Source organism: Perca fluviatilis, chromosome 7, assembly GCF_010015445.1.
Source record: "Perca fluviatilis chromosome 7, GENO_Pfluv_1.0, whole genome shotgun sequence".
NCBI lineage: Eukaryota > Metazoa > Chordata > Actinopteri > Perciformes > Percidae > Perca > Perca fluviatilis.
Genome location: NC_053118.1, coordinates 37,138,730 through 37,165,097, shown reverse-complemented (window position 1 = coordinate 37,165,097; position 26,368 = coordinate 37,138,730). Strand labels below are relative to the sequence as shown.

General features: G+C 43.1%; 1 protein-coding gene across 1 annotated transcript in view; it reads left to right on the top strand.

The window, feature by feature from the left end:
- Positions 1 to 26,368, top strand: part of LOC120562574 (collagen alpha-6(VI) chain-like) — a 146,306-nt gene that overhangs the window by 70,032 nt on the left and 49,906 nt on the right. The window contains 6 exon segments of the mRNA XM_039806349.1: positions 15,346 to 15,491; positions 22,484 to 22,576; positions 23,248 to 23,301; positions 24,265 to 24,336; positions 25,305 to 25,331; positions 26,281 to 26,325. Of these exon segments, the coding sequence (XP_039662283.1) occupies positions 15,346 to 15,491; positions 22,484 to 22,576; positions 23,248 to 23,301; positions 24,265 to 24,336; positions 25,305 to 25,331; positions 26,281 to 26,325 (437 nt within the window).

Sequence of the window (26,368 nt, the reverse complement as noted above, 5' to 3'; positions counted from 1 at the left end):
TCTTTTTTTTGCCATGTATTGTTCATTGGTTCCAATTGAAGCTAAATTAAACTTAACCCTGGTAAGATGGCCGCTTAAGTAATTCCATCCTGAATGGGGTGCATGAATTACATGTCATATCTATTGTTCTATATCTAGTGTTCCAAACTGCTCATGCGACACGCGACGTTCCCAGGTAAGGCCCGAAGCCGCTGCTCAAAATCACAGACGCGTTGTGAAATAGGACTGAGCAAGCTCTTATTTTTCACAATCTCGGACACGCTAAGCCGGTAGGGAAGCGCTTTTCCCACAAAATAGAATAGAAAAGATGTTTATATATCATTTTGGACAATTTAATACACATATTAATAAATGACATGTTGATGTTTGAAAGTCTCTAGGTTTTGAGATGAATGCAGATATATAAAATGTAATTTAAAAAAATAATCTATCTACAATTGCAGGAAGGTCTTTCTGTTCAGTGTGTGTGTGTGTGTGTGTGTAATATTGTGTGTGTGTGTTAAAGCATATCTCTTGAACCGTTAGTTCAATGGATTTCAAACTTGACAGGTGTCTTGCTATGGGCACGAGTAAGTGCAGTGCCAACTTTGACGTTGTTTGTATAAGAAAATGCAAAAGATATCGTTAAATATATAGGTCAAAGAAGCACACATTGGCTTTTGCCGCTCTATCCGCTGGCCACTCCCCCTCTGCTCACTGCATGCAAACACTGACTGAGCACCTGTTTGTGTCATGACTCACTCTACACCGTCTCTCTCTCTCTCTCTCTCTGCACACACACACACACACACACACACACACACACCATCTCTCTCTCTCTCTCTCTCTTTAGATATGTGCTGTTTAGCTCTCATAACGGGGAGGCGCACTGCCATAAGTCCATGATGCTAATGCTGATTACTCCACATTTTCATTGTGATATTTGGTGATTGAATTCTGAATCTGCATCGTTCTCTGTCAGGTAAATCAGTAAGTTAGTAGTACCACCTCGGGTCTCTCTCTGCGCACACACAAACGGTCCTGTTCTGGTGGTTGATGACGCGCGAATATGTGCTCGGGTCTCTCTCTCTCTCTCTCTCTCTCTCTCTCTCTCTCTCTCTCTCTCTCTCTGCGCACACACAAACGGTCCTGTTCTGGTGGTTGATGAATGCAGATATGTGCTGTTTAGCGATCATAACGGGCCGGTGGGTAGCGCACCGCCATGAGTCCATTACGCTAATGTCTGATTACTCCACATTTTCATTGTGATATTTTGTGATTACATTCTGAATCTGCAACGTTCTCTGTCAGGTAAATCAGTAAGTCAGTAGTAGGGTATACAGGGGAGTTGCATATGAAGTGGTTTGGGGTCCTTCTGTAAGTAATTTTGGGGTAGACTACAATTTAAAATATCTGATCCTTCTGCTATTACGAAACACAATTTTGGCTGTTCATAGCATTATGTCTTTTAATGTGACAAAAACACTAAATAATAATTTTGACTATGTATTGGTATATATTTTACGGTGGTGTAAGGTGCTAGAAAAAGCATTAAAATGGACCTTAATAGTGCTTGAATTTGACCTTGGAAAAGGTGTACGAACCCTGATACATACCCTTCTCATCTCCGTCATACCTGCCAACATTTAGTTTTCAAAATCCAGGAGATTTGTGCGGGAAACACCGTCTTCACCTGCCATTTTCATTGGCTTGCACAGAGATCAACTGGGTTATAGGTTGCCAGGTTGAGGGTTATAGGTTGCCAGGTTGAGGGTTATAGGTTGCCAGGTTGAAGTGACAAACGGGATGAAAATTGTATATGGTGTGTGGATTGTGTGGATGCGTTTCATACAAGATCTGGCAACTGGTCAACATTAGACAAACATATCGGTCCGATTATTTATAAAGCAGTTTGGGCCCTGCAAATTAGGGGAGTTTCCCGGGAGAAATACCAAACTGGGAGGGGTCTGGGAGATAGGGCTAATATAATGGGAGAAACCCGGAAAAAAACGGGAGTGTACTTGTCAGCTTTTTTTTCTTTTCTTTTTTTTGGGATATTTGTTTTGCCGTTTTTCCCCTGATGCTTATTTTGTGACGTTTTTTTGTTTTTCTTTACTTTTTTTCCGACGTCTTTCCTTGTTTTTTTTCCATTGGAGTTTTTTTTTTATAGAGGCCAGTAAAAATTAACTTCAGGCAAGTAGAATCTTTTTTTTTTGTACTTGCCCGTTGAACCCTGATGCTTTAATGTTCCTAAAACACTTAATTTTTCTCATACTGTCTGTCTGAATATACCTGTAGGGCCCTATTTTAACGATCTGAAACGCAAGTATCAAACATGAAACGCAAGTAGCTTTGTGTGCGGGTTTTCGGGCGCTGTTGCTATTATGCCGGCGGGATAAATGACTCTTGCGCCCGACGCAAATCTAAAATGGGTTGGTCTGAAGTAGCTAGGTGTGGTTTTGGCGTAACGTGAAAATAACCAATCAGAGCGTCATCTCACATTCCCTTTAAGAGCAGGCGCGCTTGTTCCATGGCGGATTGCTATTATGAAGGCGGATTTGCCTGGCGCACGCCAGTGGGAGCTGTCCGGGATGCAGCAAAGTAATAAATGCCCGTCGCGGCCGGGTTTGGCCGGTGATGTTGCTGCGGCCTCTCGGGCGCATCTCCTCAAGTCTGGAGAGGATTGCTGCAGCCATGGAGCGTGGGCCTCACGCAGCACCACCGTCCTCCTCCCCCCACTCCATCTCCGTCCACCCGCTCCACCAGGAGCGCATCGCGCATTATGCCACTCCCGGACCAGATTCCGCCGGAGTGTCCAATCCCACCGTAGTTCAACATCACGTCTCCTTAAGTCCTCTAATATTTCCTCATTTATGTCATCAACACATCCATGATTCATGGAAATGTTGTGTAAAACACATCAAACCACAAAGAATTCTGCGACTTTTTGAGGACTGTAAGTGCCTCCTGATCTATCCAAACACATGAAGCACATTTTCAGTAATATTTTTCCTTGTATTCATGTATGGTTTGCAAAAATGGAAGCTGCTGCGTCCGTGGAGAGAAGCAAAGTGTATGCGCATTGTGCACACGCTACATTATGGCCAAGCATTTGCCCCTAAAATAGCATCTGAATAATGCGCCACTGACTTTAGACCAGGTTTTTCCTGGTCAGTGGCGGAATTGTTTTCTGAAACTGCAAAATAGCACCAGGGAACGTTTGCGCCTGAACACGCCTCCTCTTTTCGTTGAACCGCCCCCTGGAGCGCAAATACATTCCCTAATATACCGACTTGCGTCTGTGGAGGGAAATGTCCGCTGTGCGTCCGGTGCAAAATAGGAATGATACATGCGTTGGTGTACAAAGGCAGTTGCGCTGAGTGCAAGATAGGGCCCGTAGGCTCCCTCTGTCTGAAACGCTCCGTTCTGGCGCCTGTCTCTTTAATTCAATTCAATTCAATTTTATTTATAGTATCAAATCATAACATAAGTTATCTCGAGACACTTTACAGATAGAGTAGGTCTAGACCACACTATAATTTACAAAGCCCCAACAATTCCAACAGTTCCAGTAATTCCCTCAAGAGCAAGCAGTGCGACAGTGGCGAGGAAAAACTCCCTCTTGGGAAGAAACCTCGGACAGACCCAGGCTCTTGGTAGGCGGTGTCTGACGAGCCGGTTGGGGGTGTGATGAACAGTTAAGACCCTATTCCGAAATAACTCAGTCTGCAGAGTTTGCTGATGAGAGCCAATACAATGACGTTCTGCACTAACTCCTGTTCTATCTGTGTTGTAGGAAGGGAGAAACTCACGAGCCATCCCAGCATGATGGGAAGAACCAGTTTGGTCTTCAGCCTCATCGTAGCAGCATTGCTCTCTGGCATCGCTGCTCAGAGAACAGGTGGGGATTTTTTTCAGCAGTAGGGGCAGGTCTGTTCTAAGCTGAATAATACCGTCACATTACACACGTCTTAATCAGAAAAAAAGGCCTTATTTTAAATAACAGAATATGCTGTTTACATGACCTGTATCAAATTCAGAATATGCTTCTAAACATACTCACTGTGACATTGTTAGCTCTAATTTTACACTGAGACTTTACCCAGAACACCCTATTTTGGCTCTTGCTATGCTGACCTTGTTCTCCCCCCTCTTCAGATTGTGAAAAAGCCACCGTGGCCGACATCGTCTTCCTAGTTGATGGCTCCTCCAGCATCAGCCCTGGAAACTTTCAGGTGTCGGTCTTTTCTCCGCAACTTCATCAGAGCCCTCGACATTGGCCCCCCAACAAAGTTCGCATCGGCTTGGCTCACAGTACAGTGATGAACCTCAAAAGGAGTTCCTGCTGAAGGATCACTCTGACCAAGAAGTCTCTACTGGCTGCCGTGGAAAGAATTCAACTCCTAGGAGGAGGCACTGAAACAGGAAAAGCCATCGACTTCCTCCAGAAGCAGTACTTCACCAAAGAGGCGGCGAAGCCGGTTGCCACGGGTGCCTCAGATCGCTATAGTTATCACAGATGGGGAGTCCACTGATGAGGTGAAGGAACCCGCCGAAGCTTAGGCAGGACGGAGTCATTGTGTTTGGCATCGGGGGTGGGAGAAGCCAACCGGAAGCAGCTTGAGGTCCATCGCCAACTGGCCTCCAGATCGCTTCCTTCACTCATTAAATAGCTATCAGGCTCTGCAGGAGCAGATGCAAAAGCTGCTGGAAACTGTTTGTGTCACAGTGGTAGCTCAAAAGGAAGGTAAGGCAAAGGATTGGAGGAAACATTATATAGTTGCATAGTTGTTAATTTCACAATAATAGAAAATAACTATCAAAGAAAATAAAATAGCCAGAGTCTATCTTTTTAAATGCCGAAAGCATCTGTGGCTGCTTATATGGTTTGGATCTATGAAGTTGAGAATCTTAACCAGGGATTAATTGATTATCCCACCCTGGCTCTAACCCTCATGGTCTACTTTACATTTGGTTTACTACTCTTACATTCTGCAGTCCACTTCGGTAGCCATTTTGTCAAAAAGTTCAACTTGATTACTGTCATTTCCAGTAAGGGTTTTGACGAACGCAGGAGAAAATGTGCATGGGTAGGTGTAGTTAAGGTGTCCGTTTCTACGCAGTCTTGTTCAAACATATATTAAGACAAAAGTGTACCTGTTCCAAATGGCCCACTCAAAGCCTGCCATCATAGAAAGGGGCGAGACATGGCGAAGTAACATGAGAAAAGTAGTGGTGTTAAGCCTGAAAAAATAGAGAGTTTGGCACCATATTGTTTGTACAGTCAGCTTTTGCTTGTCAAAAACTGAAAATATAAACGTTTGTATGCATCTTTTTGGGGTTGAAAGGTCAGTTAGGCTGAATTGTTTGACCCCTCCTCAACTATGACGAACTAGCTATAACTTTGAGAGGTGGCTGGGAGGAGCCAGACAATATTGACTTGACTGTATTAAACTGTAACAGAATGTAATAATGTATTTTTTTTTCTTCTTGCAGCTTTGGCAGAAAGGTTTGCAGATATTTTCTTCCTGGTGGACAGCGGCATAGCTCAAGGACAGTTTGTGTCTTTTAAGAACGACCTTGTGAAATTGATCAATCAAATTAACGCCGGAGCATCCACCTACCGTGTCGGTGTGGCACAGTACGGTCAAGATACCCAGGTTGAATTCCTTCTCAAAGATCATCAAACTAGACAGCAACTCCTGTCTGCTGTCAGAGGTTTCCGCCTGCGCCCACAACCCAACCAACCACATTACCTGGGTAGGGCTCTGCTGGACGCCAACACTCGCTTTTTTACCAGTGAGGCGGGGGGTCGTGCACACCTAGGCGCCCGACAATTCCTGGTCGTTGTGAGTGGAAGAGACTCAGATGATCTTGTGTCTAAGGAAGCTCAAAAGATCAAATCAGCAGGGGTTACTGTTGTTGGGATGAGTGCAGGTGCAAGTATGGATGCTTTACAACGTTTTGTCACTTCTGGGTACGCATTTGATTCTCCCAGAGTACTTATTTTGAAGGATTCCATCGTGACTGAGAAAAAGGACAACATTACTGAAGGTGAGAATCGTCATTCCTTTGGGCACTCAGCCACCTAACCAGTCGTTGTAATTCTTGTCATTAGTGTCTGGAAGTGGACATTGTACAGCTGCTTTACAGGCAGTGAGGAACAAATAAGAATGTCTATCTGAGTTCATTTCTGGAAAAAAAAGTCATTGAATGCTGTTATGAGTTTTAAATGTAAAGTAGATTTTAAACAAATCACCTTTAAATTATTTTATGCCATATAACCTAGCCGCCTTAGGATCTTAGGATCGCAATCACTTATATATAATATATATTTGAAAGGTTAAGTAGCCAACGGCTCAAGTTAACTTATTACACTCCTTTTCACAGATTGCAAAGGAGCCAATATTGCAGACATTGTGTTCATCGTTGATGAGTCGGCAAGCATTGGAGAAGAAAATTTTAAGCTGGTGCGCACTTTCCTGCACTCGATTGTGAGCAGCCTGGATGTAAGACCGAATAAAGTCAGAGTGGGCATCGTTACGCATAACACGAGGAGTCCATACCACAGGTCTACCTCGACACGTTCAATAACAGGGAGGAAATCCTCCAGTTCATCAACATCCTGCCCTACAGAGGAGGTGGAACGAACACTGGAGCTGCCCTAACCTTCACTCTGAACAATATCTTCATTAAGGAAAAGGGCAGCAGGAAAAGTAAGAATGTCCAGCAGGTGGCGGTTGGTGATCACCGGCGGTAAATCCCAGGACAGCGTGCATGAAGCAGCAATCCGTCTCCGTCGGGCTGATGTCACCGTATACTCTGTAGGAATCAAAGATGCCAACATGGAAGAGCTGAGGGACATGGCGTCTCACCCCATTGATAGGCATGTTTTTAATGTGAACAGTTTCACCCGAGCTGAAGTCCCTGAAGCACAGCCTGCAGAAAGTCATTTGTGAAAACATCATTGACCAAGCTGTCAAAGTCAGTGCAAGGGAATCCGAGGCCAAAAAGGTTTGAACCACTGTTTTTGGGTCTTCTTTCGTTTTGTGAATATTGACAAGTTCAATAGACACAAAATAATCAACATTTAAATATTGTATTAGTATTTATGTTGTAACCTGCATATTAAATCAATGTAAGAAGAGAGAGTATGTTAGAGTATGGATGGGATGGGTGGAACAAAAAGTAGTTTTGTCCCAGAATGACCAGTCAAAGCCAGACCATTTCCTATGTTTGAATATTAATTTCTAGCCCTCCTCTCTGTGACTATGTGAAAAGAACTAACTCATGCAGTTGCTTTTCCTCTCCAGCATGTGTAAAAAAGGAGGAAGCAGACATCTTCTTCCTGATGGACGACTTGGGAAGCATTGGGAACCAAGACATCGAAAACATGCAGAACTTCATCATCAAGTTTTTCAGACCTTCAATATTGGGCCAGATCGGCCCGCGTCGGGCTTGTGAAATATGCTGATGATCCAACTTTGCAATTTGACCTGACAGCCTCCTCAAATGTTGATAACCTGAAGAAATCTGTGAAGAATATTGCACATGAAGGAGGTGGGACAGAGACAGGAAAAGCCCTAAAATCCATGGGCCCACACTTTAGGAGAGCGATGCAAACTCGTGGTCACAAGGTCCCAGAGTACCTGATTGTCATCACAGATGGTAAATCCACTGATGATGTCAAGGCTCCAGCAGAAGAACTGAGGCGGCAGGGTGTCACCATCTTTGCCATCGGGGTGAAAGACTCAAACGAAGCTGAGCTACTAGATATTGCAGGCAACCCCAAGAGGACTATCCAGGTCAATAATTTTGATGCCCTGAAATCCATCAACAACGACATCATCAGAGAAATCTGTACTGAAGATGGTAAGTAAAGGTTAACTACACTGGACTTTAAAATACATATGCCGTTTCTCCATTACATGGTACCTGCTCGCCTTTTTTGGTTTTCCATTATGATAAAATGTCCCTGGTACCTGCCAACAGGTTCTTTATTTAGTATCACCTCCGTCGAGGTTCCAAGCGAGCTGAGGCGATACCAAAAGGTGACATGAAAACCTACAGACTACTGATTGGTCGGAGAGAATCGTCACTAATCACTGCGTCATCATTGCTAGTGGCCGACGGGGGTGTCCTGAACAAGTTTAGCCAGCGGTGTTTTTTTTTTTTGCTGCCTCCAGCTTCTTTTGAAATTAAATGTGTCTTCTGGCAAACAGCCACATGCCGAGAATCAAAAACAACACACCTTCCACGTTCTGTGTGTGTGTGTCGCGTTATGTCACGGCAGTTTCCTGCAGCGTAGTTATGACAACCAGCCACACTCGCCTCACGTATGAGGCGGTACTAAATCTGCAATGGAAAAAGGAGAACGGGGCACCGCGGTCGCACCAAGCCGAGTAGAGCTGGTACTAGCAGTGGGTAAGCGCCAGGAGTTAGCATAAGGAGAGGGAAGGGAGTTTTTCGCCAGAAAAAAATAAATAACAATGACATTTATAATATTACAAAATACAAAAAAAAAGCCTTGAAACAGCCTTAAAACCTTAGTCAACAGTTTTTAAACAACAATTGCTTACGTTGAAAAATGTACGACTTACCTCAATTCAAGCTGCTCTGGGCAAATTCATGTCCACTAATAATTCTTCATAAGCTATAGAGAAGCTATATATAAGAAGTAATCCGCTGTCTGGAATCTCAATGATACCCAACAACTGGGCCCTAAGGGAAGAAGAGGGGGAAAACAGGAACACCACGTTAACATTTCTGTGTTCTGTGTCCACAGTTTGCAGAGATATACAGGGCGACATATTTTTCTTAGCTGACGGTTCTGAGAGCATCTCTAAGGATGACTTCAAGAAAATGAAAGAATTCATGAAAGCCGTCATCAGCAAACCCACCAACGAGCAGAATAAGGTGCACGTCGGTCTCATGCAGTTCAGCACTGACAACAGGCTGGAGTTACCCCTCAGCCGCTACTACAGCAGAGAGGGAATTCTGAAAGCCATCGATGATATGGAGCAGCTGGACCAAGGCACGCTCACAGGAAAGGCCCTTACTAAGGTGTCGCAGTATTTTGATAAAACCAATGGAGGGCGTCCTGATGTCAGTCAGAGGCTGATCGTGCTAACAGACGGTGAGGCCAAAGACGAGGTCATAGGCCCCGCTGAGGCTCTGAGGAAAAAGGGAGTGGTAATCTACGCCATCGGAGTGGTGGACGCCAACACCACCCAGCTGGCTGATATCAGCGGCTCAACAGACAGGGTGTATTCTGAGAAAGACTTTGATGCCCTGAAGGACTTGGAGAGCCAGGTGGCTTTGGATCTCTGTCAGAAAAGTAAGAGCAGTTTCCCCAAAAATAACCAGTGTATATGTTTGTAAAAGCATTGAGCCATTAGCTTAATCTCTCAAGTGTTCCAGTCTGCTTTAAAGAAGTCTGCACTTTAAATAAGCATGAACATGATTTTCAACAACATATGCATGTATGGCATGCCCATTATCTCCATGATTTACATATATCTTTATTATTAAGATTGAACAGGTAAAATAGAAATGTGAAAAGGAGTTTTTGTGCTTTTACCAGTTAGCATTGAAGCTAATTGTTGATCAGCAACCCCTGTGTGAAGAAACTCTGACTTTTGTTTTGACAGCAATCAAATGTATTTCCTGAAATATTTAAACAATCTCTTAAGTTACTGACTTTACTGCTCTTTCTTTTTTCTTTCAACCAGATTGTACAATAAATAAGGCCGACATTATTTTCCTGGTGGACAGCTCCACAAGCATAAATGAAATCCAGTATGGAAGCATGCAGATCTTTATGGAGTCAATAGTGAATCAAACAACAGTTGGAAAGGACATGACTCGTTTTGGGCTCATTTCCTACGCCACTGAAACCCAGCCTCATTTTTCTTTGCATGACTATGACTCCAAACTAAAAGTTCTTGCAGCAATACCAAAGCAGAAGCCAACAGAAGGAAACACTTACACGGGCGAGGCCTTGCAATTCTCGTTGGAATACTTTAACGCTGCACATGGTGGCCGTAAAGCATTCAATGTTCCTCAGATTCTCATGGTGATCACAGACGGGGAGGCCACCAACCCTGACATCTTAAAGGAGCACTCTGATGCACTGCGAGCCAACGGGATCGTCGTCATCAGTGTCGGAGTGAAAGAAGCAAAACTTGATCAGCTGGAGACTATGGCTGGTGGCGACAAATCCAAAGTTTTCTTTGTGGACAATTTTAAGGCTCTAGAAACTCTTTACAAAAAAATGTCTTCTACCTTCTGCAATTCCACAAAGCCAGGTAAGCGTAATGGCACACAGACTTGCAGCTTTTGCTCTTTACTTTATCAACACATTCTTACTCCCAGCACGTCAAAAACTGATGCTTGGTCAGGGGCCTTTGGCGTACAAACTGAAGTGAGTAATCCCATCTGTGGTGATACTTGATGCTCTTAACAAGCTAATCAGGTGTGGGTGGAGCAGGGAAAGATGGAGAAAATTATTGCATGCCAGATAATCTGTGGACCACAGGAGGCACATATAGTGCGTTCCATTTAAATCGGAAGTCAGAGCTGGGAATGACGTCACAAAGGAGTGGAGCAGATTCCATTCATACAAGTCAGATTTCACTGTAGGGTTGCTCTTTCCAGGTTAGCCATTGTTAGCAATACCAGTTGATAACGCATTGGGCTGTCTTTTGTGCATACAAACACTATACATTAGCAACATGTCCACGGATAAAAGTTGGACAGTACTGTGTGTACGACTGATTTAATGATACACAAATAAGACAGGTGGTGCAATTAAATTGTATATTACTATAGTTTTCACTACTGTGAAAGCCGCCATGTTGGATTTCGAGGTCTGCTTTCTTGGCGTACTGTACTGTGAGGGGCTCTGACTTCCCAACTCGGAAATCTGAATTCATGGGGCATGTTTCCGACTTTGAACTCGGAAAATCTGACTTCCGAGTACAAATGGAACGCACTATCACATCATAACTACCTGTCTCTGAGGCTACATCTACACTACTACGTTTTGTTTTTTAAGCTGTGTTTTAGGCCCAAAAAGATGAAGAGTTTTAGCTCCAGTAGCAGAAATATTCTTCACATGTACTAACATGCCCAAAAGGCATATTCCAAAGCTCTCCGTTTGTGTCCGTCCAGACTACAAAGAAACCGTGGAGGTTTCAAACCAAAACAGTGGCAGCGGTGTTTCTATTGACCTTTTTCACAGCAGACATTTGGACTTGTCATAGTAGGAGAAATACAGCTGAAACTGATAACCTTAACGATGGCTCAATTCCATCAAGTGTCCCAGTAAGCTATTTCAGTGAGTCAGCATGCACAATACCAGGGCCTCTCCTAAGTGGAATGCAGCCATCATTAATGGTTTTGAATGCAACTGTGCTTTCCCTACTATGACATGACAACATGTCTGCAGTGAAAAAAGGTCTATTGTCTTTGTCATAGGGGCTCGGATATGCCGCAGCAGTGTAAGGCAACAAATACATTTACGTGTCGTAAATGTAAAAGATATTTGTTTTCAAACCCAAACGTTGAAGTGTAAATGGAGCCTGATATTTTGCATCTATTCATTATCAGTTTGGAGATACCGCTGTAAAATGGGGAGTTGAGTGTATCGTTTGCTATATAGTTATAATTCCAAGGCACACTTGTGTATTAGTAATGTAGACAAATGGCTTTCTCTTTTTTTGCTTTGGCAGCTTGCAAGACTGGCGATTTTGTCTTCCTACTTGATCGGTCTAGCAGCATCAAACAAAACAAACACAATATCATGAAGAACTTTACGACAACATTAGTCGACAGCTTTGAAGTCGGTGAAAAGTTGGTGCATATTGGACTTTGCCAGTTCAGTGACGAGCCTAATGATGAGTTTTACCTCAACAAGTACTACAATAAGGAGGATTTGAACACACAAATCCTTAAAGTGGATTACACAGGTGGAAACACCTACTTAGGGAGAGCATTGGATCACATTAAGGAGTACTTTGAGGAGTCGCGGGGCAGCCGTGACCAGGTCCCCAAAAATCTGGTGGTGATCACAGATGGTGATTCTGATGATGATGTGGAGGACGCAGCTGACATTCTCAGGGATCAGAACATTAATGTGTTTGCCATCGGCGTTGGAGACGTCCACGACCTGCAGCTCCTGCAGATTGCTGGCACCCCAGAGAGGATGTTCACTGTGCGGAACTATGATGTTTTGCACTCTATCAAGCAAAGTGTGGTCGACGTCATGTGCGATGACCCCAAACCTCCCCCACCCCCACCGCCCACAGCATCCCCAAAACCCCCCACACCGCCGCCCCCAAACGACTGCACCAATGATATCGCCATAGGATTCGATATTTCTCGAAGGACCGGAGCTCCTGGTGAGGTGCTGGTCAGCGGCCACACCAAGCTCCAGAACTTCCTGCCACAGATCCTCAATTACGTTTCCTCATTAGAAGGCCTGTGCTGTGTCGGCCCCACACCCGTCAAGCCCAACATCGCCTTCCAAGTGGTAGATAGAGATGGGCGTACCTTGTACGACACAAACTTTGAGGGCTACAGCGCGGACGTGGTGAATAAAGTCATGACCCTGCCGGATGTCAGAACCTTCCTATTTCAACACTGCCATGCTAAACTCCTTCAAGCAGATGTTCAAGATCAAGTCCAAATCTCATGTGAAGGTGAGAGTGGCACAGCTGGCAAACCCAGAAAATCAATGAAAGAGCCACGAAATCGCTATCGCCAAACTCACCAGACCACATTGTAAAACCCACTTCATTTAAAGTCATCAGAAACAAAATAAAACTATCAAAAGCCATCTTGGTTCATCTTTCCACTGTTCCAACAATCATCACTCTGGGTTGAAATAAACCCTTAATTCACCCATTTACATGTGGAGATATGCTGGCTCTATACACACTAAAAGTACTGATTATTTACATGGAGTCTGGTGGAGATATGCTGGCGCTATACACACTAAAAGTACTGATTATTTACATGGAGTCTGGTGGAGTTTGGTGATGGTGATTTCGGGGCTGTTTCTTGTTAAATAAAAAGGATCTTACTCTTTAACTAAAATATCTATCTCTGTAGGGATCCTTTCCATAATGTTGTCAGGCACTTACAATATTAACCTGCAACAAAAAACTGACGCGGTACATTTGTCCTATAAGGTGAAATTGCAGCCCGGTTCACGGCTGCCGGTTATAGCTTTTCGCAATACTGGACCAACTTCAAAGATTTTGGTTCACAATAATCATTTAGACACCAATGCATGGGAAAATAGGGTCCAGATTGAAAAGAAATAAACCCCCAGAAAATTACCCTTTACACATATAACAAACACAAGAATGCTGATGCACATTTTAATTATCACATCCCATGAATAATTCAATTTTCCTCTCTCTGGGGATACTTTTGGGGGGAAGAAATGTACGAAAAATAATGTATCTTTGGTTTACATAAATGAGGACAAAAAGCAGAACAGTTTTCTCCCCACTGTGAATCGCTAACATGTTTGGAATAATCTGCAGACCTGAGGGGATTCTCTCACATTAATACCAACCATAACAGTGGCCGGGTTGGCTCGTGGGTGGAGCAGGCGCACATGTGCTGAGAGGCTTGTGCCTCAACGCAGGGGTCCAGGGTTCGGGTCCGACCTGTAATGATCTCCTGCATGCCTTCCCCCTCTCTTTCCCCTTTCTCACCTAGCTGTCCTGTCAATTAAAGGCAAAACCCCCAAAAACAAACAAAAACACAGCTATATCACAGTCTACTAATCTCTGATCTCGTCCATCAGGTGCTGGTGATCTTCTCAGATGGACTCGATGAAGACGTGATGAAACTGGAGCATGAATCAGAGCTGCTGCGAAAGTCTGGTAAAAACTGGGTGTTGCTTCTTCTGTAAAATATGTACATATTTTATTATGTAGAGCGAGGCGGTTTGTTATAGCAAATCACCCTGTCGGGGTTGTGTTCACTACAGTCTATATCAGGGGTTTTCAAACTTTTTTCAATATGTACCCCTTTGAATTGTTTCTTTAAGCCAAGTACCCCCTGACCAGCACTAATAATTTTTGGTAGAAAAAAACGTCTATCTAGACATGTGCCTGCTAGAAATAGAACCAACGCCTATTTTTCACGTGAGACGCGAGCGTGTTGGAAGCGTTTCCAGGCAAAATAGAATAGGAAAATATGTTTATATGTCATTTAGACACAAATGCATATTAATAAATGACATGTTGATGTTTGAAAGCCTCTAGGTTTTGATATAAATGCAGATATATGAATGTAATTTTTTTTTTTTATCGATTTTCTAATATTGCACCTGTCAATACAGAACGTAATATTCTGTAGCCTATTTTGCCGTCAATACTGCCGACGTTGTCTTTGCTGTAATCAAATCAGTATATATTTATGTTTAACATGGTATTTCATTTTATCAATGGGAAACATCCATGTGTCCAGACAAGTCTAACAGCAGCGCCGCGTCACACACTTTTCTGGTGTGTAAAGACATAGAAATATCCACGCAGCTGACACGCAACAGAAACGCCACGCTCATGCCATGCTGATAGTGTGTAACCGGCCTAAGTCGCATGGTTATGACACAATTGTTAGCCTATTTTTACAAAAACGTCTGCTACGGAGCCTTAACATACAAGGTAATGGAGCCTTTTATATATTGTCGTTTTTCTTTAGAAATAAACAATGGACAAATAGAATCTTTAAATGCTTAAGATGTAAAGTTATTTGCTGTCAAAGTGACGCCAAAATGAATGGGAGTCAATGGAATGCTAACGGCAGGTAATAACTTGTAAGCCTATGAACCTCTCCATTGGAGGTACACTTTACGGATGCTCGCTTGATGTTCAACTTCCGGGATTGCTCCCGTGCAGCAGGAAATTCCGCTTGATGTGTGTATTTTCCATTTCCTTCCGCTTTCTTTGTGTTGGAATTTTAAATTCGTGGATTAATGAGGACTATTGTTGACTGCTTCTCAGATCTCTGCAGGGTCAATTTACACAGCTAGTTAGACTATCTGTCAATTGTTTTTTTGGACAATTTTTCTTACTTTTTGTTGCCTTTATTTAAGTTTTTTTTGGAAGATGTTGGTGCTTTTTTCTAAGTTTTTGTGTCTTTTTTTGGGGACAATTTTTATGTTTTTGCACTTTTCAGTACATGCATACATGTCCTGGGACCTCCCTAGATAGATTTTATTTAATGTTGTGGGATACGTCTTAAATTGCATGTCTTTAAAAAATCTTAAATTTGACTTGGTGAAACCTGCAGACACCCTGCTCTAGGACAGTGAAAATACAATCAGCTGCTGTTTACTGTGTGCAGGGGTGAGCGCCCTGCTGACGGTGGCTCTGGAGGGGGTGCGTGACCCCACCCAGCTGCAGATGGTGGAGTTTGGCCGAGGATTCGGCTACAAGCTTCCTCTCAGCATCGGCATGCAGAGCGTCGGCAGCGCCATCCTCAAACAGATCGTAAGTCCGGCACGTTATAGCCAACCACATGTCAATCAGTCAATCAACATTTATTCATATCAGTCTTCACAGGAACCAGCAGGTATCCAAAGTACACAAACAGTAAAAACAGAAAAGAATGAAACATACATACAGTATATGCTATTATTATATTCTATTCTCCTTATATATGCTTCCTCTTGGTAATATTATTAGGAAACACTCAATTAACTTTCACTGTTATGCGGATGACACCCAATTATACTTGTCAATCAAACCAGATGAAACCAGTCAGTTAGCTAAACTTCAAGCATGCATTAAAGATATACAATCCTGGATGACCTATAATTTTCTGATGTTAAACTCAAACAAAACTGAAGTTATTGTGTTGGGCCCTAAACACCTCCGAACTTCATTATCTAAAGACATAGCTACTCTGGATGGTATTGCCCTGGCCTCCAGCACTACTGTCAGAAATCTATGAGTTATTTTTGATCACGATATATCCTTTAACAGCCATCTAAAACAAACATCAAGAACAGCCTTTTTTCATCTTCGTAACATTGCCAAAATTAGGAATATCCTGTCTCAAAACGATGCTGAAAAACTAGTCCATTCATTTGTTACTTCCAGGCTGGACTATTGTAATCCCCTACTGTCAGGTTGCTCAAATAAGTCACTTAAGACTCTCCAGCTGATCCAGAATGCTGCAGCGCGTGTTCTGACAAGAACTAAGAAAAGAGATCATATTTCTCCTGTACTAGCTTCTCTGCATTGGCTTCCTGTAAAATCCAGGATTGAATTTAAAATCCTTCTCCTGACCTACAAAGCTCTAAATGGTCAAGCACCATCATATCTAGAAGAGCTCCTAATACCTTATTATCCCACTAGAGCACTGCGCTCCCAGAATGCAGAGTTACTTGTGGTACCTAGAGTCTCTAAAAGTAGAGTGGGAGCCAGAGCCTTCAACTATCAGGCACCTCTCCTGTGGAACCAGCTCCCAGTTTGGGTTTGAGTGGCAGAAAGTGTCACCGCATTTAAGAATGATCTTAAAACACTCCTCTTTGATAAAGCTTATAGCTAGGGAGTGAGGAGTTGCAGCGTCCGCCTAGCCCGGCCACCTGCTTCTCTTCATTGTCGTCAGATTAATAATATAACAAAAGTATAGAGAGAGGCAGGCCAGTACAGCCCGATCCAGCAGGGGAGAGTTCCAAGCCCGAACAGGCTCCTCTCCTTAAACTGCCTGTCTCTCTTAGTTACGCTGTTATATTTCTAGACTGCCGGGGGACTTCCTTCCTCCCTTCCTTTGACTGCTCTCCTCTCCTCTCCCTCCTTTGACTGCTCTCTCCTCTCCCTTTCCATTTGTGTGCATCCCGTCCCAGAAATGCCTGTTACTAACTGATATCGGGTGATGACTCAGAAATGATGTAGGGAGACCTCAGAGATGACGACCAGTCCGAAGAGTACAAATCAAGTGCAGCTTTATTTAAACAGTGAACAAACTTTCATGACACTGGGACAACCATGAGCATACAGACACGTCTGCCCAAGGATGAACCACATGTACATCATAGTGAATACCTTTTAAACTCTTTTTGTGCTTACACAGCATGAGACATCTATTTCAGCACACAAGTTTTACTCTTAAACTACACCTTTTATGGCCGATGCTCCTAATAGATTCCCACATTCCTGGCTCCGATTCCTCTGTGTGAAAGTTGTACCCAAACTCATAATAGATTCACACATTCTAAGCTAGGCTTCACTATGAGACCATATCATCTTAAACTGACTGGTCTCTAGAAACTCCTTAGAATATATAAGATACATTCAAACATTTGCATGCACACATACCAAACCTATCACTAACCTACAGTACAGGCCAAAAGGACACACCTTCTCATTCAATGCGTTTCCTTTATTTTCATGACAATTTACATTGTAGATTCTCACTGAAGAATTTATTATATTCTGCAGAATAGAGAAACACAGATTCACAGGTACACGCAGCACGACTGAATGAGCATTTCTAACCTAAAGTCTAAACATCCAACCATCATATAGTAAAAACCTCTGTTAAGCCACCCCTCTAAATGTATCTTTTAGCAAGGCCATAGTTGATCACCTTCCCCTCGGCTCCTGTTCTTTTCATTAGCCTAAACAACAGTTTATCTCAGGAGACAGAAACCTATGTAGTTCTCAGTAAACAGTCATCGGCCTTCTCCACTTCTATCTAAGCAAAAAGACAACAATGTGAGGAGCTTCAGGCTAGTAAAACTAAATAACTCTACTAGGCTATAGTTGACGGCTGCAGCTATTCCCCTCTCTGGTGCTTTAAAAGTCTACAGGAAGGAGGAGGATTATGTGGAGGTTAAAAACAATCATTAAACAAATGGTTAAAATAAAATTTGCCACCACAGTTCACCCTTTTGATTACAAAATAATCACAAAATAAATTTTACTTTTAAAGATTCAAACCTTATTATAGAATTAATCACATAATCAAACTTTACTTCTTAATATTCAAACATATGGATATACTTGTCTATTGCTTAAATGCTTTTTTTCAAAGAGGTACAAAAAAAACTTTTTTTAGTAGCAAGCGTTCACGTCTAAGTAAAAGAATAAAACAAAATTTAATCAGTCTTGCACAGTATCAAAAACGGTGTCCAGGACCTTATCAACCAAACATCAAAGTTATTAGTGGTGCAACGAATCTAGCTAACCAAGCCTTCCATCCCCCTTGAAAAACCCAGGCCCACCAGTCCCATCCTGCATAGTGTTCTGGGACGTCCTGTGCTTTGAGATTAGTCAAAAGTAGGTTCAAGTGGTGAATGGTGTCTGTGATGTTTCCTGAAATGTCTGGGATGAATGTGCAGCAGTGTGTACCTATGATGTGACAAAGTCCCCCCTGTGTTGCTAGCAATAAGTCCAATCCCATCTGATGTTGCATTAGCATGTTTCTCATAGCTCGCATAGCAGGAGGAAATTCTCCAAACCCTGAAATCATCATAGCAGTCAAATTCTCAAGACTTTCCTGAATCCGATCAATATTATGTGCATTGTTCACTGTCCCATACCAAGGAAAGAATCCTGCTGCAAATTTAGTTCCTGGGCTGGTAACCTCTCGCTTTTCTCTAGCAGAAACGTCAGATGTGGGCACGTACATGGGATAGTGGTGAGTTGTATGCACAAGGGAAGTCATAACTGTAATGGAAGGAGTCAACTATATCATACTACATCTTCCTGCCCATAGTGGAGTCAAAATCTGATACCAATGATCTCCACAAAGCCAAACATAATCCACTAGAGACCCTGCGCCAGAATCATCAGGCCAACGCATGGTGTGAGTCAAAGATGGTATCAGTACTGAAGCACTAAGATACCCCGGTGTGGAGTGTAAGCATGCACTAATGTTGAAATCCCCTGTTGCGCATGTACAATTCAGAGTCCGTTGACAACCCGTGGTTACCTCCAAATACTGAGAAGCCATACGACGAGGTCGTTCGATGCATAGGGCATGTGTCAAATTCTTCATAAGGCTATGGTGGAATTGTCCTATACTATCAGATGCTTTTCCATTTTTAGTTGTAAATATAGTACCGTTCGGAGCACGCACAGTGCGATTCGCAAAATCTCCACAAGGTGGAGGTTGAATAGGAGCCGAATAAAACTGACCCCCCTCCTCTCTAACATCTTTGAGTGCTGTCAGAGCACAGACGATTTCTGTGAGATTCAATGTGTGTGGTTTTACTGGGGTAGCCTGCTTCTGAGAGTGGGGAAATAGTGAACAAACATAACAAGAGTCATTATACCCTACATCACGCGTGAACTTCTTAACTAGGCCAAGCCATACATTAGTGGAGAATGCATCATTATCCTCAGAAGATCCCCATCTGTTAGATAAACTTTCAAAAGTCTGCGTCAAATGTGGTGTTTCTGTGTCAGATGTGGGAGGTGAGATTACTTCAAGGTAAAAAGGTCCACAGGGAAGCCTCCCCTAGGGTCATAATACACACAACGAAGTAGCCTTGGTCTGAATACTGAGCATTGGTCAATGTTAACAAGATGCCTGTTGAGAAATAGCTTACTTTTTTTATTGACAATTTATTAGTTAAGTTTGTGTGGTCATCAGGAACTTGATAACCCCAACCTGTACTACCAGTGTGCCAAACAGCCTGTTTCCATGAGGAACATATGGGTCCTCCTTTTCTGTAATAAACAATGTCTATCACCTCCCCAAACTACCTCTGATAGTAACATTAGCTCTGTGGTATTTATTATACCCTGAACGTCATCTACTCCTAGACGCAGAAACTGTGGAACGCGTCACTCGCTTTCCCCTTCCATGTTCCTCACTAGTGTTCCTAGTGTGTCTGGGTGTGTCGGTGTCATTGGGAGAAGTGGTGTTTAAAAAAATGGTTACTTCAGTCAGCGGTTTATCATATCTTTCTAACATTATTAATGCAAAAATCACAAATACAGTAATGAAGAATAAACTCTCCTCGGAGGATACCATTTCAGCAGTTTGTCGTCCAGCTGCTCCATGTGTGTGCGTATCACAGCACTCTGCTCCTGTGTGCGTGTGTGTGTCTGAGCACTCTGCTCTGAGTCACAGAGGAATGTCAACAGTTCCTCGGTGTTAAAGAAAACAAAACAAAACAAAGAATATGCTGTGAGTGTCAGAGCTGTCAGAGCTGCAACAGAAGGAGTGTTTTCCAGGAATGTGCTGTGTCAAAAGGTACAATACCAGTATGTGGGTCACACTCTCTCTCCTCCTTCAGTGTGTTGCAAATCAGTGAGAAAACTTCCAGTTTTCCCGATTGATTTCAGAGATAGCACAGAAAAGCCGTCTGTCAGGCTGGTCTCTGAATCAATATCCCTCGTAGGTGACTGCTGGTCACTTGTTGCAGGTGTTAGCGAACCTGGCACCTCTCCTGGGTCCGGAACCTGTTTGCAGTGTGTTGGGTGCACCCACATGAATCGTTCCGTGACCTTGGCCGCCGTATGAGTCACCAGGAGGATCTGGAAGGGTCCTTCCCACCGTCTGGACTGCCAACTCTTCCTCCTGAAGCTTTTGATCACCACAAAGTCCCCAGGCCAGAGCTTATGCAGTGGTCCCTCAGCTGGTTTAGGAAGACCTGCTGAAACCTGTTTTCGAAAGAGCAGAAGAAAGTTTGGTGCAGTATTTCAACATGTCATGTTCACATAGAGCTGTTGAGGGAATCGCCGCCTTTGACATTTCTGTCCTTACATAAGGAGGCCTGGCAAACAGAATCTCATACGGACTGAGATTGGAGCGAGATCGTGTACGCATTCGCATATACATTAGGACCAAAGGTAAAGCCTTTGTCTGTGTCTGCACAGCATTTAGCTAGTTTTGTTTTCAATGTTCCGTTTTCTCGCTCAATCGAACCTGCGGATTGTGGGTGATAAATGCAGTGCGTTGTGATGTTTATACCGATAAACAAGTTTATTTGTGTTATCACTGAGTTTACAAAATGAGCTCCATTATCACTAGACACACGGCTCGGTATTCCCCATCTGGGAATGATTTCTGTCATTAGAGCTTTTGCCACCACTGAAGCTGTCTGCCTTTTGGCCGGAAACACCTCCACCCATTTAGAGAACATGTCAACCATAACGAGGCAATGTTTTTTCCCCTCTGACGGTGTTAGCTCAACAAAATCCATCATCAAATGTTCAAATGGTCGTGTTGGTGGTTGGTGTGCTGCCTGTCGTGTTACATTTACTCCTCTGCCAATGTTGTGTTGTGCGCATATAATGCAAGCTTTACAACATTTTTCTGCAAATGTAGTGAACCCCTTTGTAAACCATGTCTGCGTGATAGCTACTACCATTCCCCTTTGGAGACATGGTCTAACCCATGTGTCAATTTAGCAAAATGAGTGAAAAAGTGTTTTGGGAGACATGGTTTAGAATCTGGCCCTAGCCAGATGCCAGTGTTAAAGGTGCACCTTACTGTTTTCCATTGTTGTTTTTCTTGTGGTGTAGCATGTGTCTGCATAGCAATCACAGACTCTGGAAGTGAGAAGTGATCCTCTGCAGTGTGAGCTAAGGTGTCAAGTGAGAGGGGCAAGCGTGCAGCTGCTTTGGCAGCTGTATCAGCACACCTGTTACCCCTAGAGACAGCATCTTGTGCTTCTGTATGTGCAGCGCATTTACATACAGCTACCTGTGTTGGTAGTACAATAGCAGTCAAAAGATCATTGATCAAATGATGATGTAAAATGGGCTTATCGTCAGATTTCAGAAATTGTCGGTGTTTCCACAGTGCACCAAAGTCATGCACCACCCCAAAAGCATACCTTGAGTCCATGTAGATGGTAACAGATGAGCCATCAGCCAACTTACATGCTTCAGTGAGGGCAATGAGCTCAGCAGCCTGTGCAGACAAATGGTTTGGGAGTGCATGCATTGGGAATGCTGCACTCCCTGCCAAGCTCTGCGGTGCCCTGCGATGTCATGCTGCGTCCTGCTGAACCCTGCTGCTTCCTGCTACATCCATCCATGCTCTGCTGGGCCACGCTACATCCTGCAATGCCCTGCTGTGATGTTCATACGCACAGAGTAGTCAGGATCCGGTATTGGAGACTGCACTACTCAGTATGACATGATGTGCCCTGCTATGACATGAACTACAACGACTACCTTTGAAGTCACTGTTCCATTATCTTTATTGTGACTATTATCGCCACTGTTCATCACATCCCCAACCGGCCCCGTCAGACACCACCTATCAAGAGTCTGGGTCTGCTGAGGTTTTTCCTCACCACTGTCGCAATAGCTACTGCTAATGCTTGCTCTTGAGGGAATTACTGTAATTGTTGGGGGTTTGGAAATTATAGAGTGCGGTCTAGACCTACTCTATCTGTAAAGTGTCTCGAGATAACTCTTGTTATGATTTGATACTATAAATAAAATTGAATTGAATTGAATATACATTGTCTCTCTCTCTCACTCCTCTCTCTCTTCTCTCTCTCTTACTGCAGGAAGCGATATCAGATAGGGAGTGCTGCAACGTCATGTGCAAATGTTCGGGACATGAAGGCATCCCTGGCCTTTGGGGCCCCCCGGGGTTAAAGGTGACTGAAATACACACTTTTTAAACTTTAAACATGATGTCAGGAACGTTTGGGACAACGTGTTAAAAGGCTAAAAAGAAGGCTGGTCTGAGCTGAGAGCTAGCAGACACTCGCACCAGGCCTGTCTTGATTTAGTCTTTAATGTAAAGTTGTTTTATTGGAAGATGTCCACATATCCAGTGCAATTACAATATGTAAGATGCATAAACATTTCTATTAGTTCATAAATCAATGCTGACAGGCTTGATTTATTGCGATTTGAGCCAAATAAAATAAGTCAAATGACAGTATTTTGTACTCCTAAACATGGGAACCTCACATCTGCTACCTGGCAGAATTAAAAAGTAGTTTTAAAGGTCCTCAGCCAAGCTTTAAGCTTGAACATATTTTAGTCGTACCTAGAGAGAAAGAAAGATTTATATAATAATTGCTATAGAGTTTTATATATATATATATATATAGTCTAGCTAGCTAGGTGGAACTGTAGCCAACCTCCCCGATGTTTTATTGCTCTCCTCTCTGAGGGAGAATAGTCTGTGTGTAGAAAGTAATCTTTATTTATCCTCGAGGACCCTGATTGTTTACAGACAGATGTAGAAAGTAAATAATTTTTTTGCGGTTTGTGTTTGTGTTTCTGCCCCTGATCTTGTTGAGTGTGTTTCTCTGAACAGGGTTCGCCTGGACAGACGGGCCAGCCGGGTTTCCCGGGAGACGAGGGAGCTCCTGTAAGTGCTTCTATATTCAGGCTATCTGCACAGAGTTTACTCGGCATTTCATACCAATTTTGGTCAGGGTGGGATGACACTAGGAAGAAGAGAAGGAGCAAAAAAACGTCTGAAACTTAAAAGCCAATAACCAGAACAGGTGCCACTGTCCTAACTCAGCAGTTGCATGTGTCTTAGATATATTTATATTTATGTGTACAGTATATCAGTTTAGTTTATTATAAGGATTATAAGTTAGCTGACACCTAGACCACCAGCAGGTCTTTGTGGGGTCCAAAACAACTTTAAATCAGACAATATTAAAACACTGTATGACGCATACAGGAAAAGAAAAGAAATGTAACACATTCTAACAATTATAAAACAAAATAACAAGGAAAGAACTGGTAAAAAAAAACAACCAAAAAAAACAAAATTACACACTATATATACACATTACCTTTTTTGTTTCCGCTGTGTCACTCCTCGCTGTGTTTGTGTTTCCGCTGTGTCACTCCTCGCTGCGTTTGTGTTTCCGCTGTGTCACTGCTCGCTGTGTTTGTGTTTCCGCTGTGTCACTCCTTGCTGCGTTTGTGTTTCCGCTGTGTCACTCCTCGCTGTGTTTGTGTTTCCGCTGTGTCACTCCTCGCTGCGTTTGTGTTTCCGCTGTGTCACTGCTCGCTGTGTTTGTGTTTCCGCTGTGTCACTCCTCGCTGCGTTTGTGTTTCCGCTGTGTCACTGCTCGCTGTGTTTGTGTTTCCGCTGTGTCACTCCTTGCTGTGTTTGTGTTTCCGCTGTGTCACTGCTTGCTGTGTTTGTGTTTCCGCTGTGTCACTGCTTGCTGTGTTTGTGTTTCCGCTGTGTCACTGCCCGCTGTTTGTGTTTCCGCTGTGTCACTGCCCGCTGTTTGTGTTTCCGCTGTGTCACTGCTTGCTGTGTTTGTGTTTCCGCTGTGTCACTGCTCGCTGTGTTTGTGTGTCGCAGGGTGAGCGAGGGGCGCCTGGACCCATCGGACCGCCGGGCATCGAGGGCTGTCCCGGAACCAGAGGACAAAAGGTTATTATATCATTTTAATCAAGGGGGGGGGGGGGCAGGGTTCAAAGTTAGTTAGCACCATAAACCAGCCAAATGCTGCTAAAAATATGTAAGTGGCGGGTAGAATCGTTTCACTCACCAGCCCAAAAAATCTATTGAGTGGCTGGTGACCAGACACGAGGCTGGTGACCAGACACGAGGCTGGTGACCAGACACGGGGCGCATCGACATAAAAATTTGCGTCGATGCTTCGCCACAGCTCGCCACACACACGTGGGAGACCAAAACATTGCAGAATGGAGGACGAAACAGCAACCTCCTCACAGAATTCCCAACAAAGCCCTGCAAAAAGCCCCAATAAAAGAAAAAGTCCTAAAAAACAGCTCGCCCTAAATCATCGAAGGTATGGGAATACTTCAAATTTAGTCCCAAATGTAAAGGTGTCGTTATTTGCGCTCTTTGCCAAATGGAGTTGGCATACCACACCAGAACAACAGCAATTTGGGAGCATCTGAAACGGAGGCACCCCATTGTCACTCGTGAAGGAGACAATAACAAGTAGTACTAACGTTGGCTAAATTAATTTCATGTTTGTGTAGTGTGTTGTATAGCTTGAGCTCTGCGCACTTCTGTGGTGCTAGCTAACTATCTCAGCTCTCCATGCAGTTTGTTCGTGCTAGGTTAGTAGCTAACGTTAGCTAGCTACTGGCGCCTAGACAGCTGTGTTTAGCTAACGTTAGTTATCATCTAATGTTGGCTTGAATGGTAGCTAGCTTACGGCTGCAGAACACAGCTATCTATAGTAGCTAATGTTAGCTAACGTGAATGTTAGCTACTAACTAAAAAAATCGAATCGGGACTAAATCTTATCGTTCCAGACCAAAAAGGAAGTTTCCTGTGACACACTGTGATAATTGTGACAATTATTGTGTTTTTGTGTCCTGTCAGATGTTGTCCATGTGTTTAAATCCTGTTGTTTGTGTCTGCAGGGCTACAGAGGAGTCTCGGGCAACAGGGTGAGGAAGTCACCCTGCAGGAAGTCTTTAAGGCGAAGAAGTGAACGTGCATTTTGGACAAATATAAATATTTTAGTTTGGAGATAAATAGTTTAGTTTGGTCTTTTTAATGGAGGAAAGTAGAGATATGTTTGTGAAGAGGCAGCAGTCGTGATAAGTAGTGTTTTATGGGGATTTATTGTGTGATTTTTATTGTATAGGTTTTGCATTTTAAGGTGTGGATCTATTGGTGGGGTTTTGTTGTTTTATTTAAAGTGCTCATCTTATGCTCATTTTCAGGTATATCACAATAGGTTGACATGTTTCCATTTTCAAAAAAACACCATATTTTTGTTTTGTTTTTGTTTTGTTTTCACTTTTTTGGCACCTTTTCCAGTTTTTCGTGCCTTTTCTGACATTTGTCGCCTTTTGACATTTGAGTTTTTTTTCAAAATGTTTTTGTCTTTTATTAGAGTATTTTTTCCGAGGTTTTTGACGCTTTTTTTTTCAACATTTTTGTCTTTTTTTTCGAGTTTTCTTTCCCCAAAATGTTTGCAGACATGTCCCGGGACCTCCTGAGATAGTTGGAGATCTCAGAAGTTATGCCCTTTCTTGTCCCTTAGGTTTACATGGTTTAATTTTCAAAAAACACCATATTTTTGTTTTCCGTTTTTGTTGCCTTTTGAAGTTTTTTTTTTTTTTTTTAAATGTAGATTTTTGTCTCTTTTTTCAACGTTTTTGCCTCTCTTTTCGAGTATTTTTTCAGAGGTTTTAGTTGCTTCTTTTCAACGTTTTTGTCTTCTTTTTTCGAGTTTTTTCCTCCAAATGTTTGTAGACATGTCCCGGGACCTCCTGAGATAGTTGGAGATCTCAAGCCCCCCCTGGATGTTGAACCCAAAGTTACGCCCTTGCTTGTCCCTATAAAAATGTACATGAAAAACAAAGATGTGACGGTTGATTCTTGCTGCAGGGGGAGAACGGAGAAAACGGACTGGACGGAATCGACGGAGAGCAGGTACGGATGAATGCCGATGTTGTTCATTTCTCCTGAATTTCAG